The sequence below is a fragment of the Lactuca serriola genome, chromosome 1 (assembly GCF_051521515.1).
Source record: "Lactuca serriola cultivar US96UC23 chromosome 1, Lser_US96UC23_V15, whole genome shotgun sequence".
NCBI lineage: Eukaryota > Viridiplantae > Streptophyta > Magnoliopsida > Asterales > Asteraceae > Lactuca > Lactuca serriola.
In genome coordinates, this window is record NC_136408.1 from 249,167,726 (window position 1) to 249,182,985 (window position 15,260).

A 15,260-nucleotide genomic window follows, 5' to 3' on the forward strand; every position below is an offset into this window, starting at 1 on the left:
AAGGGAAGAAGTACATTCTTGTTGTCGTTGATGGTTTCTCGCGCTTTACTTGGGTCTTTTTCTTAAGACTAAAATCAGAAGCACCTGCAGAGATGATCAACTTCATCAAACAAATCGAGCTGAAGTTGAAACGACCTGTTCGAAGAATCCGAAGTGATAATGGTTTAGAGTTCAAAAACAATACTCTAGATTCATTTCTCAAAGACAAAGGAATTGAACACAACTTCTCAGCCCCATACACTCCACAACAGAACGGTGTTGTCGAAAGAAGGAACCGAACTCTATGTGAAGCTGCAAGATCAATGCTTATCTTCGCTGATCTGCCACAATACTTCTGGGCAGAAGCAATAGCCACAGCTTGCTATACTCAAAATCGTTCCTTAATCCATAAACATCTTCATAAAACACCATATGAAGTCATTAACAACCGAAAACCAAACATCAAATTTTTCCATATTTTCGGTTGTCGATGCTTCGTAAAGAATAATAAAGATCACCTTTCAAAATTTGAATCAAGGTCGGACGAAGGAATTTTCCTTGGTTACTCTTTTTCTTCAGCTGCTTATCGAGTACTGAATAAACGTACTAGAGTAATTGAAGAAAGTACCGATGTTCATTTCGATGAATTTTATGTTAGGAAATTGGATCGTGAACATTTTGGTTCAAAAATGATTGAAAATATTTTTCAAAATCCAATTCAACAAACACCTTCTCCTGACATAGACATTGAAATCGATCTTGATTTGCTTTTTGAACAACCAAAAACCGCTTACAATTCTGAACTTCTAACTACTTTAATTGACCCTACAGGAACACCCAGTGAAGTAATTCCACAAACAAACCAAAATGATGCAAATCAATTCGAGGGGGAACCACCAACACATACTTCCTCTTTGGAACAAACACCAAATCCTCCTTTAAACACCCGAACCCCAAATAGCCAAAACAATCCCGATGCATCATTTATGGGGGAACCTTCAAACCTATTCCAAGATGAAACGCCCGGAGAAGAACAATGGGATACTGAAACTCCAATTATTATAGCGGAAGAGAATCGCTTAATAAAGTGGACCAGAAATCATCCAACAGACCAAATCATCGGAGATCCCAACATAGGCATTCAGACTAGAGGCGCATCCACAAATGAATGTTTATTTGGAGCCTTCTTATCCACGACCGAACCCAAAACCATACATTCTGCTATAAAAGATCCAGATTGGGTAAAAGCTATGCAAGAAGAGCTAGCAGAATTTGAAAGAAACGACGTATGGAATCTTGTTCCTACTCCACCCGATGTTACTGTTATAGGTTCAAGATGGGTATACAGAAACAAGACTGACGATCAAGGAATCATTTGTCGAAACAAGGCACGTCTTGTAGTCAAAGGATATTCACAACAAGAGGGAATCGACTACGATGAAACATATGCTCCAGTTGCTCGAATTGAAGCAATTCGTATCTTTCTTGCATATGCTGCGCATAAGAACTTCAAAGTATTCCAAATGGACGTTAAATGCGCATTCCTACACGGAGAGATAGATCGCGAAGTATACATCCAACAACCACCAGGTTTTGAAGATCCCAAATTTCCAGATCACAGCTTTAAATTACAGAAAGCTGTCTATGGCATGAAACAAGCACCTCGAGCCTGGTATGCCACGTTGTCAACCTTTCTCGAAGAATCAGGTTTTAAAAGAGGTTCAATCGATCAAACCCTCTTTCGTAAAATATTTAATAAACATCTGTTAATCGTACAAATATATGTTGATGACATTATTTTCGGTTCTACTGATGAATCTTTAAGTGTTAAGTTTGCAGATCTAATGAAGAGCAAATTCGAAATGAGCATGATTGGGGAGATGACTACATTTCTCGGACTTCAAATCAAACAGTCAACTGATGGCATTTTCATCAACCAAGAGAATTATGTCAAAAACCTACTCACTCGTTTTTCAATGGAAAAATCCAATACCGCAAAAACCCCAATGGCTTTTGGATACAAAATTGATGCAGACTTAAATGGCAAACCCGTTGACCAGAAAAGATATCGTGGAATGATCGGATCACTCTTGTACCTCATTGCCAGCAGACCTGACATCATGTTTTCTACATGTGTTTGTGCTAGATACCAAGCAAATCCTATGGAATCCCATGTAGTTGCTGTGAAACGCATCTTCAAATACCTTAAAGGCACTCCCAAACTTGGCCTTTGGTATCCAGCTAAATCCGATTTTCAGCTGAACGCTTTCACCGACTCAGACTACGGAGGATGCAAGCTAGATAGGAAGAGTACATCTGGTAGCTGTCAATTCCTAGGAGGTAGACTAGTGAGTTGGACTTCAAAGAAACAGACGTGTGTATCCACATCAACAGCAGAAGCTGAATATGTCACTGCCGCCAGCTGTTGTTCACAAGTCATATGGATGCAAACTCAACTGCGTGACTATGGCTTCAAAATCTCACAAATTCCCATATTTTGTGACTCAACTAGTGCAATTGCCATTTCTCACAATCCCGTTCACCATTCCATGACAAAGCACATCGACATTCGATATCACTTTATCAAAGACAACATTCAAAAGGGTCATATCGAACTACACTTCATCAACTCCGAAGATCAAATTGCCGATGTCTTCACTAAGGCTCTCGATGAAACGAAGTTTCAATACTTCCTAGGCCGTCTAGGAATGTTAAATCCAGATAACATCCATCCTTAAACTTTTAATTTTTGTTTGTACAAAAGTGTGTTTACTTTCATTCAAAAAGAAAATTCAAAAACATTTGAAAACTGCTTTCTTTTCAAAAAAACCAAAAACATTGAAATAACCAATATTTCCAAAAACATTCAGAAAAACAAATCTTCAAAAATATTATAAAAGACTTGCCATAATAAGCTTTTATAGAACCTTGTGATTAATCGTCTTTTGACTTAATTTTCAGATGCTTATGCTCGATGAAGATATTAAGTCATATTGATTCTCAATTGGAGTGAAGGTTCAAATCTCCTACTTTTCATAATGTACATAACTTTATTTCCTTCAATTTTATTTCATTATTGATGATTTCAAAAAGGGACATAAGGTTAGGAGGTTCAGATGAAAACAAAAACCCATGTGAGAATTTGTGCCTCATCAATCTGAATCATTGTGGAATTCATTTCTTGTGAGCTTAGGTGTGTCACTATTGCTTATAAGGTATATCCGATTATACCTTGTCACGGTCTCATTTTTGCTTAGATATCAAAATGACCAGGGACGATACATTCATTTCATACATACTAGACAAACTGTCTTTTATGCCACTAATCCCTACCTAGATATAAGCCAACCAAAAATGATGTCTTGAGATCCCGTGATCCATCAACAAGAAAAGACGAAACAAGATAAAAAGGAATCAACAAGAAAGCCAAATCATTCACCGAAGAAATACCAAACAAAACAAAAAAAAAAACTCTACATTTGGTATTTTCAAACAAAGTTCAATCAAATGGTTATTTCAAAGCAAACATCAAAAGATCTCGTGATCTGTTTTTAACCATTTTTCACAAAAAGGGATATCTTAATCCCGCAAGATAGATACTCTCAAAAATCTCAATTTTCTCAAATGTAGCAAATTCTCGATGCTAAAACAAAATATCCTTTTACAACAAAAAGGATATTGATCAACAAAAAGGATACCATCAAAGAAAAAGCTGCAACAACAAAGGATTTCCCGGGATACTGTAGCCTTCATCAATGAAAGTTCTTAGTTGCAAACTGCACTATGAAAATTGCTAAACCCCTCTACATGTATTTCCCGACGGAGAGAGAGAGAAAGTTAATGGCATGAATGAAGAAACCCGCTGAGTAATGCCGAAACCAGTCTTATGTGATTGATTATCTAATAATGAGACTAAGTGACCTTTCAAGAAAAGCATAGTTGAACACCTCCAATATGAGTGTGAGTCGTCAGAGAGAGATATCACTCATTTTTAGTGATCATTAACTTGTTCTGCTGCCAGAACAACTAAACACCCAAGTGAAGTGTGAGCTATACCTATGAGCGTTCATCTGAATCGACCTGTTAAACCACTTGTCGTCATTAATAATGCTATAAAATCTTAAGAAATTTCTTTAGATACATATATGGCTACCCTTTGATAACCGAACCTGAGACTTTGATTCGGAAACAAATTTCTGAAAATCTTTTACATAAGATATGTTAAACCAAGTCACAAACTTTCAAATCAATTGCTATGGTTTTATATATATCTTATCTATTGACAAATCTTTTATCTCGAATCTTCAAAAGTTAAACTGTCAATATGATTATATCATACCTGTCCTTATTTCAGCAATGATCACATAGGGGGAAATTGTTGAAAAATGTTCTTATGTAACCTTGTATGTGACCATAACTGAAATAAGATGAACTGTTTTTATACAATCTAACAAATATTATCAGTTATTTCAGGTTGCATGAATGCGTGATAAAACGGAAAATACGAAAGCACGCGCATAGACGAGAAAATTAGCTGTGTGACTAAAAAGTTTCACCAATATATATATATATATATATATATATATATATATATATATATATATATATATATATACGTATGTATATATATGTATTATATATATGTATGTGTTATATATATATGTATTATATATATAGATATGTATATGTGTTGAATAAGTCAAACAAAGGAGGAAGTCAAGAAAAGTCAAGGATGAAGAAGCCTAAAACCTTCCCACGTTCTTTGCTCCTAGCTCTACATCAACTTGCATCTTTCAACTTACACTCAAGTGTACTACTACTAGATATTTGTTTCTCATATATATACATGTGTATGTAGTGTGTGTTTAGAGTTAGTGAGAATATAAGAGACTAAGAGAGATTCATATGTTATAGTGAATTTTCCTTTGTAAAACCACACCCTCTCAATCTTCATCCCTGGAGATAACCAAGAACATCAAGATCAACAACAACCAAAAATGAAGAACATCATCAACCATCTTCATCTTCTTCATTCAAACTCAAGGTGTTCATCTTCAACCCATCAAACATCATCATCTTCATAAACTTTCACCACCTTATATCAACCTCATTCCAACCTCCAAACAACCTCAAAATACTCTCCTAACACCCTCCAAATACCATCCTTAAACCTCCTCCAAAAAAAACCCCTTTCAAATAACCACAACCATCACCACTTGCTGTTTTTCGACAGCAGAATCTTCAAGTCAGAAACGAAGACAACTGGGCTCGGTACAAGCACAAAAAGACTAGGGAGATTTTCACCATCAATTCTTCAGGACCTTACCTACATCTAGAAATTTTCGTGGACGATTTTGACCACGGGAAACCCCAAAGAGACGCGAGAGAGAATTGGCTATCCAGAGAGATTTCTGTTTTTGAGTTCAGAATCTTCATGTTAGAAAACAAAAAAGCGAGAACAACACAGCCAAAATACTACTAGGGAGATTTTCACCATCAATTCTTCAGGACATTACCTACATCTAGAAATTTTCGTGGACGATTTTGACCACGGGAAACCCCAAAGAGACGCGAGAGAGAATTGGCTATCCAGAGAGATTTACTCCGAAAATCTACATCCATCACCACCCAAAGCTCCTTCAACTTCACCATCTTTGCTGCCTTACACCACCAAAATTACAACCTTATTCCACCTCCTAACACCCTCCAAATACCCACTCCAACCTCATCAAATCACCTCAAAACACCCGATACCCATATACAAATACATGACTCGTGTACTTTGCACTGTTTTGTAAACAATCCATTTTACATGAAAATGAACTTTTTACTACTTATCAAATACCGGATTGATCTTTGAACAAATATCGACCAGTCGTTCCAAGAGTCCCAATATCGACCGGTCCTTCCAAGAGAACAAATATCGACCAGTCGTTCCACGAGTCCAGTTCAGTCAATTTATTGACGAACCTACTTGATATATATTTATATACTTATATATATATATATATATATATATATATATATATATATATATATATATATTTTATTATAGCTTTATGTCATTTAAATACAGTTATTTATATTATTTATAGCTTTACGTCATTTAAATATAGTCATTTATATTATTATAGCTTTCAGTCATTTATAGCTTTCATATTTATACTTATTCCGCAATTATTATTCTTTATATATATTTACATCTTATATCTTAAACTTATATATCTATCACACAGTGACCGGTAACCGAGCCTTTTGTCGCAGTGATCAGATTTTTATATTTCCAACAATCGGTATCTGAGCTGATATATAAAAGGAATAATATCCAACAGTTTCTAGGTTCGTGTCGACGACGTGAGCAAGGAATGCGTGGTATTCCTTACGCAGGTATTTATGTGCTTGAATACTTGATATGATGCGAAGATTTGCACTGGGTTTGTCGCCATAGACTATAAGAGTTTCGTTAGACAGAAGGTTTAGACAGACTGGTTTCTCGAAGCACATGATGTCGGCACGATGAAGGCTTAACCAGTCCATGCCAATGATGACGTCGAAACTTTTTATTGAGACTGGCATGAGGTCGATTGGAAATGAATGGTTATCTAGAGTTAGGGTACAACCTAAGTATATGCTACTCGTATTTTCAGTTTTTCCATTAGCCATTTCTACTGTGAATAGTTCTTTGAGTGCGTGCGGTGGTTGATTAAGCATGCGAGCAAATTTATGGTTTACGAAGCTTCGCTCCGCTCCACTATCGAACAGAATGCATGCATAGGAGTTATCGAGGAGGAACGTACCGGTCACCACTGTCGGGTCAGCAACTGCTTCCCCGTGGCCTATAGCCAGTACCCTCCCTGCTCCTCCAGCATTCCTCGCTTTGGGGTAGTCCCTCTTAAAGTGGCCTGCTTCGCCACATCCATAGCAAGTTGGGCTCGCGCCAGAGCCAGGGACTTGGTTGATAGGTTGTGCCGGGAACTTACAGAATCGGACGGTGTGTCCTTTCTTGTTGCAGTTAGAGCACTGCAATTCACGGTAGGGGCCGTTGTGGTGGTAGCTGCATTTGTTGCACTTGGGTGAACTCCCAGCACACCGACTCACCGGAGCAGTAGTAGCAGCAGTAGGGGATACTGCGACATGAATTGCCACCAATTGCTGCTTTTTGGCAGCCTGATGCTTCTTCCTTTCATCCTAGAATTTCCGCTTAGTATCGGCGGGTTTGGAGGGTTCCGGGATGGATAGGGTGGTTGTGGTTGCAGGGGTTTTGACTCCATGGTCAATGAGTCGTTGTGCCAATCGTTTGGCACTGTTGAAGGTAGCGGGGTTTGACGCTAGCACATTCCCTTGATACGGAGGCACTAGCCCCTATATGTACCTCTCGATCTTCTTCCCCTCGGTGGGAACCATATTGGGGCAGAGGGCCACCAGCTCGCTGAAGCGGGCAGTATAAGCGACCACATTGGTGCCCTTCATTGACAGGTTCCAGAGTTCCTGCTCCAGTTTCTGGATCTCGCCCCTCGGGCAGTATTCCTCAGTCATGAGGTCTTTCATTGTTTCCCAGCCCATGTCGTTAGCTACGAAGAGAGTTAGGGCTTTGACGTGGCCGTTCCACCACGTTAGGGCTTTACCCTCAAAGGTGCATGCGGCATATTTCACTTTGCACGCAGCAGGGCATGAACAGATTTCGAAGACTGATTCAGTCTTCTCGAACCATTGTGAGAGAGCAATGACTCCGCTGGTGCCATAGAAAGGCTTCGGCTTGCAGTTTGTAAAATCCTTGTAAGAGCACTCCCTTGAGCGCACAGGGATTTCGATCGGAATAGATTCCACAGGGGTTCCACCTCTGCTGGCATCAGAAGAGTGATACTGAGCCATGGCAGTTGCCACTACCGCAGCTACGACAGCATTCAGGGCTATAGTATCGATGACCGGAGGCGGAGGAGGTGGTGGAGGTGCAGGATTATTCCTATTCCTGGGAGACTTGCGAGGAGGCATCCTTCAGCTAAAAGTTTATAAAGATAAGAAAGATGGTAAGAATCAATTTGTAAGCAACGTGAGAGTGACACATGGACTAACTAACCATAGTCCAACAGTTGAAAGAGTGTTTGAAACCATAATAAGAAATATTAGTAGGAAAACACAAGTGTATAGATTTTTCCCAGATAGATAGATCTCAAAAAATACTGGTATTACTGATGTAATAAGTTCATGGAAAATCGACCTAACAGTAGGTCATACATCATACCATATAGAAAAGTTTGATAGTCCTTAGATTTCAAATTTTGAGTAAAGAAAGTTAGAAACATTTTACACACAAGTGCTACTTGGAGCACAGATGTTAAAGGCTACCCTTTAATTAAAAGACGGAGATGTACTAGACATCAACCAACGGCGATGGGAAAATCCCGGGCGAGTACTGCGGTCGGACACTTGACGAAACACCTCTTGAAGGTGTCGATCCTGAGTCCTCTGACGAGCTCGAAGCTCTAAGATTTCAGCTCGTGAGGCAGTCAACTGCTACTGCAGGGTTTTATTTGTCCTCTGGGTCCGTTCCATGTCTTCTTCAAGACGGCGGATGCTGACTGTGTTGACACCTGAGTCGGCATCAATCTCTATGACCCGGTCGACGGCTGCTCCACCTTGCTCGACAATACTAGCTATTCTGCGGATAAAGACAGGCAGAGCTCGGTCAGTAGAGCCACCATCGCTGACGTTGTAAAAGGTTCGGTCCCCAAAGTATGGTAAGGGTTGACCCTGATTATCACTCCAGCGGTTCAGGTTGTTTGCCCACATGGGTGTAGGACCTGGAAATGCCGGTTGAGGGTTGTTGTTCGGGGCTTGACCTACAATCGGTAGGTTGTTGACTTCAGGCTCGGAGTCGGATCCATCTGAAAAGCCTTCTGCGAGGTGATCATCCAAAGGGATTGGATGATCAACTTCGGGCTCTTCATCGATCCACCCGGTCATTGCCTTCATTGGGAAAGTACGGGTCGCCATGACGGATATCTAGCCATCAAGATCTACGCGAGAATAGAGGTATAAGAATATAGTATACGTGTAACTAGTAGCGCAAAATACTCCTATAGTATTTTAAGTTTAAGTTCTATTGATCTTCTTGTGGTATTGTTGGTAAGTTTTTAGACTTGTTAACCTATCACAACCATTCTAAGGCATGTGCTAATCACTCCTAGGATCAACATAGTTGATCAGGCTATGCCATTCCCAGGACTGACCATACATCCCCGAGCTCACTTGTGATATTTAACAATCGTAATACTTTTGTTCTTGTCATTGTGACACTTATTTTAGTATGAATGCAGACTAGTATACTTAGTTAAATATTTTATTATTTAAAGTATAGACTCTTGGTCTGAGTTTAATCCCTAATGGGCTTATAGTTTAGTATATCTTTTATGGGTTGATATACTCAATTCACTATAAACAATGCTCTAATACCAATCTGTCACACCCCAAAACCAAGAACGGCGGAAACGTTCTGGGGCGGAGGACGTCATGTAAGGTAATCACAACACAGTAAATGTAAATAGGTAAACAACATCATCCATTGCATTAAGTATATAAATTTAATACATGCGTGTTCTATACAGTTTTAGACACCAAAAATATAACGTAAATCAAAATAATAAAATGATGAGTCTTGAGTACGCTCCATCATCTCAAAAGCTGGCATCGGTACCTGTCTACTGATGACCTGAGAATACAAGTTATTTTGAAAGAGTTTATCAGCATTAAGCTGGTGAGTTCATAAGCATTTTAGTACAAATGTTTGTTGTCAAAAACGTTTGAACCTGTCTCAATGTATAAGTTTGTAAAAGTTTGAATCTCTCAGAAAATCCTATATTTTCTATAAAAGTAACCTTCTATCAAGGCTAAACTGTTTTGAAAACTCGTCTATTGTAAAAGTGTGTAATTACCCAAGTATAACTATCATTTTTTAAAATATAGTTTGTACATTAATGCTTAAGTGAGATTATCACCAAAATATGTAATGGGTAAATCATTGTAGTACTGTAGCTTTGTATAATAAGAACTACTGTTTTACTAATTACTACTACCTTAAACCGGATTTATATTAAGGTATAATGTGATAATTGCACCATACTATCGACTGATAACAACGACATAAAGAACGGTCGTAATAACGGAATGACGTTTGGCACCCGCAGACCTGCAAGTCCGGCTGTAGCTAGCAGCAAGGTGTAGGATAGTCAATCCAGTATAGATCTATACGCAAACTCAACGCTCTCCCTCCAAGAGAATTCTGGCTATAACTCGGGCCATGACATTTAAGGCATGCTCCGATACAGTGGATCACATTTGTTTTCGTATTCTTGCATATGTGATGAAATGTTTCTTGTTCTAGTATAGATGTATATGTTCTCATAGTATAGTTGTATATATCCTCTTCCTAGTATAGACTCATGAATGAACTGACTCATTGATCTAGCAGTTGTAATAGTATGATTCTGTGTTACCCTGATGGTAACTTGTTAACAATGCGTCTAGTACGTATGATTATGGAAGTACTTTTATGTCTATATATGTATATTTGATATATAATTAATATGGAAACGACCTTCGGATGGTCACCCAAAATCCCACCAGACCACATCTCAAGGCGCGAAAAGGAAATAGGGTGGATAGCCTTCCTAAGTCTTTTAAACATTATTTATACGTCTATACATATATGGGCATGCAATTTATAATATAAAAACATAAATAAGTATTTATAAGACATTTGAAACATAAGTATTATTTTTAAAGAAAGATTGACTTGATGTCAATCTATAAAACAATTTGAAGGCGTAGATTTGGTTAAAACAGATTAAGTATAAGGAACATTTGTTTAAGTCACAGTTGCAGTGTAAATTCGAAAAGTAAATGGGTTTGGAAAACATTTAGAAGTAAAACAGTTTGATAGATAGTTTGAATAGTGGTAAAATCACTGGTTTCCCTAGTTACTAATCACATGTGATTAATGCAATCACATGTGATTGAAACAATAACTATAAGTATTTAACTTGTATTCCCCCCCCCCCCTTTGAAAGCATATAAAAGCATTTAGAATATTTAAAAGGTTGATTAAGGGGTATGAAACTCACTTGATTGATTGAAGAAAGTGAGATGGAAAACCGGGCAGAGTTTCGTCTCGGAAAACGGATTTTTCTCGAGATTCTCGGGAATCTCGGGAGTAAAATCGACCCTCGGGACTTGAGCAAAAAGACCTGAGCTTCGGGTTATAACGGGCACGGAAAACGAGGCAAGGTTGTGAGAGAGAGGAGAGAAATGAGCAACATTTTTGGAAAGCCTCGCATCCTATTTATAGGAAGGCTGAACCGCCTCCGTACGCGGGGCGTACGCTCGTACGCAGCGCGTACGCGTACGTCATGCATGACCGAAGCCTCGACTGCCTCGGTTCGGATGGGACGGGTTGCTGGGTACGCGGGTCGGATGGGACGGCGGGTCGGACGGGACAGCGGGTCGGACGGGTCGGAGCTTCGGACGGGTCGGACGGTTTAGAATTCTTCGGATAGTGCGACGTGGACGATCCGAGACCCTCAATCTCAGTACGCGGGGCGTACGAAGGTACGCAGGGCATACTTCGGTCCAATCCGATGACTCCCCTTCGGATATTACCGGGAATTTATAATTAAATTTATATTTATTATAAATAAACTTCAAAAATTCATATCTCCCTCATACGAACTCCATTTTTGACGTTCTTTATATCCACGCGAAGGTGAGACCATGATCTACAACTTTCGTTTAGATTCCGTTGGCAAATTCCGAAATTATTTTTATTATTTATTTATTAAAATGACGTGATTAAGGAATTTCTTCAAAAATTCATAACTTCCTCATCCGAAGTCAGATTTGGACGTTCTTTTTATGTACGCAAACCTTGATATGATCCCTACTACTTTATTTAATCCGAACAAGATTTTAGGAAGGTTACATTTTGACCTAAATTTGATCGGTTTTACATTACACTGACTCGAAATATCGGGTTGTCACATTAATAAATCATAACCTGTACTATTCTCAAATATTATCCATAAATTGTTCGGGTGAAGTGCAACCCAAATGGACCATGCCGGGTCGGGTCTAGTACATACCAAATATAGTTATGGACTTAGACACTATATCCAACATCCTTAACACCTTTTCTAATTGATCATTGTCAAAGTGAGTGCCTCGGTCACTTATAAGGGCTTTAGGAACTCCAAATCTTGAGAATAATTTCTTCAAAAAGTGCACCACCACCCGAGCATCATTAGTTGGTAAAGCTTGTGCCTCTGCCCACTTGGATACATAATAAACCGCCACCAAAATATATTTGTTGCCCTTTGAGATTGGAAATGGTCCCATGAAATCGATCCCCCATACGTCAAATACTTCACACACTTGAATACTATGTTGTGGCATTTCGTTTCGGGAGGAGATGTTTCCCGCTCTTTGACATGCATCACACTCTTTGACATATTGGGTAGCATCTTTAAAAATTACGGGCCAATAAAACCTAATATCAAATATCTTCTTTGCCGTGTAATGTGCTCCATGATGTGCACTGGTGGGCCCGCTATGGCAATGCTCCAAAATTTCTCGGCTTTCATTCCCGAATACGCATCTCCTTATGATCCCATCTGCGCAGCTTCGGAAAAGATATGGGTCATCCCAAAAGTAGTATTTGATTTCTGAAAACAATTTCTTCTTTTGTTGGCGGGTAAAGTCTTTTGGGATGTACTTGGTAGCTAAGTAATTAGCTATGTCCGCAAACCATGGCTCTTCCCTCGTGGTCACCAAAATGTACTCGTCCGGAAAATCGTCTCCAATTTTATCTTCTTCCAATGCTTCCAAATGCGGGTTTTCTAGCCTTGATAAGTGGTCGGCCGCTACATTCTCCATTCCTTTCTTATCGCGTATCTCGATGTCAAATTCTTGTAGAAGTAGAACCCAACGTATCAATCTTGGCTTTGTATCCTGCTTGGCAAACAAGTACTTAATAGCAGAGTGGTCAGTAAAAACAACGGTTTTAGATAAAACAAGATAAGGGCGAAACTTGTGAAAAGCATACACCACTGCTAGTAATTCTTTTTAAGTTGTGGTGTAATTTTCTTGGGCCGGATTCAAAGTCTTACTTGCATAATAAATGGGTCGAAAGTGCTTATCAACCCTTTGACCAAGGACATGTCCTAATGCAAAGTCACTTGCACCACACATTATTTCAAAAGGTAAATTCCAATTCGGGGCAATAATGATTGGAGCATTAGTTAACTTTTCTTTCAAAAATTCAAAGGCATCTAGACACTCTTTAGTGAAATTAAATGGTGCATCTTTTAAAAGCAATTGTGTTAGAGGTCTAGCTATATTGGAAAAATCTTTTATGAAACGACGGTAAAAACCTGCGTGTCCTAAAAAACTCCTAATGCCCTTCACATTAGTCGGTGGAGGTAATTTGGCAATTGTATCTATTTTTGCCCGATCCACCTCAATTCCCGATTCGGAAAGTTTGTGGCCCAAAACTATACCCTCTTTAACCATAAAGTGACATTTCTCCTAATTAAGGACCAAATCGGTCTTTTCACACCTTTCAAGCATTAAATCAAGGTTAGCAAGACAATTATGGAAAGCAGATCCAAAAACAGAAAAATCATCCGTAAATACTTCCATGAACTTCTCTACCATGTCGTGGAATATGGATGTCATACACCTTTGAAATGTCGCAAGTGCATTGCATAACCCAAAGGGCATGCGACGCTAGCCAAAAGTTCCACTTGGGCAAGTGAAAGTGGTCTTTTGTTGGTCCATTGGGTCTATGGGTATTTGGAAGTAACCCGAAAATCCGTCTAAAAACAATAATAACTATGGCCGGACAATCTTTCAAGCATTTGATCAATAAAAGGCAAAGGAAAATGGTCTTTACGAGTGACATCATTTAGCTTTCGATAATCGATGCACACTCGCCAACCGGTTACCGTTCCTGTCGGAATAAGCTCGTTCTTCTCGTTTGATATGACCGTCATCCCTCCTTTCTTGGGCACCACTTGGACAGGACTAACCCATGGACTATCAGAAATAGAATAAATGATACCCGCATCTAAAAGCTTGACTACTTCCTTCTTGACCACTTCTTGCATGTGCGGATTCAATCTTCTTTGATGTTGCACTACCGGATTTGCTGCTTCTTCCAGGTTGATCTTGTGAGAGCAATAAGAGGGGCTTATTCCCTTGATATCGGTGATACTCCATGCAATGGCACTCTTCCTCTTCTTCAAGACTTGAACTAATTCTTCTTTTTCAGATTTAGAGAGGTAAGAAGCTATTATAACTGGTTTTTGTTGACCATCTTCAAGGAATGTGTACTCCTAGTGATTTGGTAGTGCCTTGAGCTCAGTTTTTACGTTCTGCATGCTGAACACGTCGAGTACAGTTAAGGGACTCGTCGAGTCCGGTGCAAAATTCGTGATTCCTCGGGATTCTACAAATGAACTCGATGAGTAGGTCGAGTCTACTCGGCGAGTAGGTTGCTCCATGGTCTTCATTAACTCATCATAATCAGCTTCTTCCAGCAGTCTCTCTATTTTCAGTAGGTCTTTTTCAGCATCAAGTTTTTCATTAAAGGTGATGGTGGACTTGTTTGGATCTTCATTATGCCATTCCTCCATCAATTCATCCAACATATCAATTGAAAATTTCGTGTCATCACTATGCCTTGCATGCTTCATGGCTTGATCAACCCCAAAAGTGACTAAATCATCCCTCACCCGTAGAGTAAGTTTTGAATCTTGCATGTCAACTATAGCACTTGCGGTGTTAAGGAAAGGTCTTCCAAGGATGATCGGGACTTGAGGATCCGCTTCCATGTCTAGAATTATAAAGTCTGTGGGAAACACGGACTTATCTACCTTCACCAATAGATCTTCACATATTCCTCTTGGTAATGTAACAGTTTTGTTTCCTAAGTGGATTGCCATTCGAATTGGCCTTGGTTTCGGGAGATCCAATTTCTTGAAAAATGAATAAGGCATGAGATTCACACTTGCTCCCAAATAAGCCAAAGCATGAATGGTGGCCTAATTCCCAAATTGGCAAGGCAAATTTAAGCTTCCCGGGTCACCCTTCTTCTTTGGTAGTTTGTTTAACATGGCGGCTGAGCAATTCTCATTAAGAACTACTTCCTTCACTTCCTCCATCTTCCTTCTATTGGTTAGAAGCTCCTTGAGGAATTTGGCATATTTTCGCATTAGTGCAATTGCTTCAAT

At 39.2% G+C, this 15,260-nt stretch overlaps 1 protein-coding gene across 1 annotated transcript; it reads right to left on the bottom strand.

Moving 5' to 3' along the window:
• Positions 1–3,541: 3,541 nt before the first annotated feature.
• Positions 3,542–14,972, bottom strand: LOC145067093 (uncharacterized). The gene is made up of 4 exons (XM_079014305.1): positions 14,511–14,972; positions 13,974–14,363; positions 12,160–12,978; positions 3,542–3,622 (listed from the first exon to the last, which is right to left on the bottom strand). The coding sequence occupies exons 1-4, from the start codon at positions 14,970–14,972 to the stop codon at positions 3,542–3,544; spliced, it is 1,752 nt and encodes a 583-aa protein (XP_078870431.1).
• Positions 14,973–15,260: the final 288 nt, after the last annotated feature.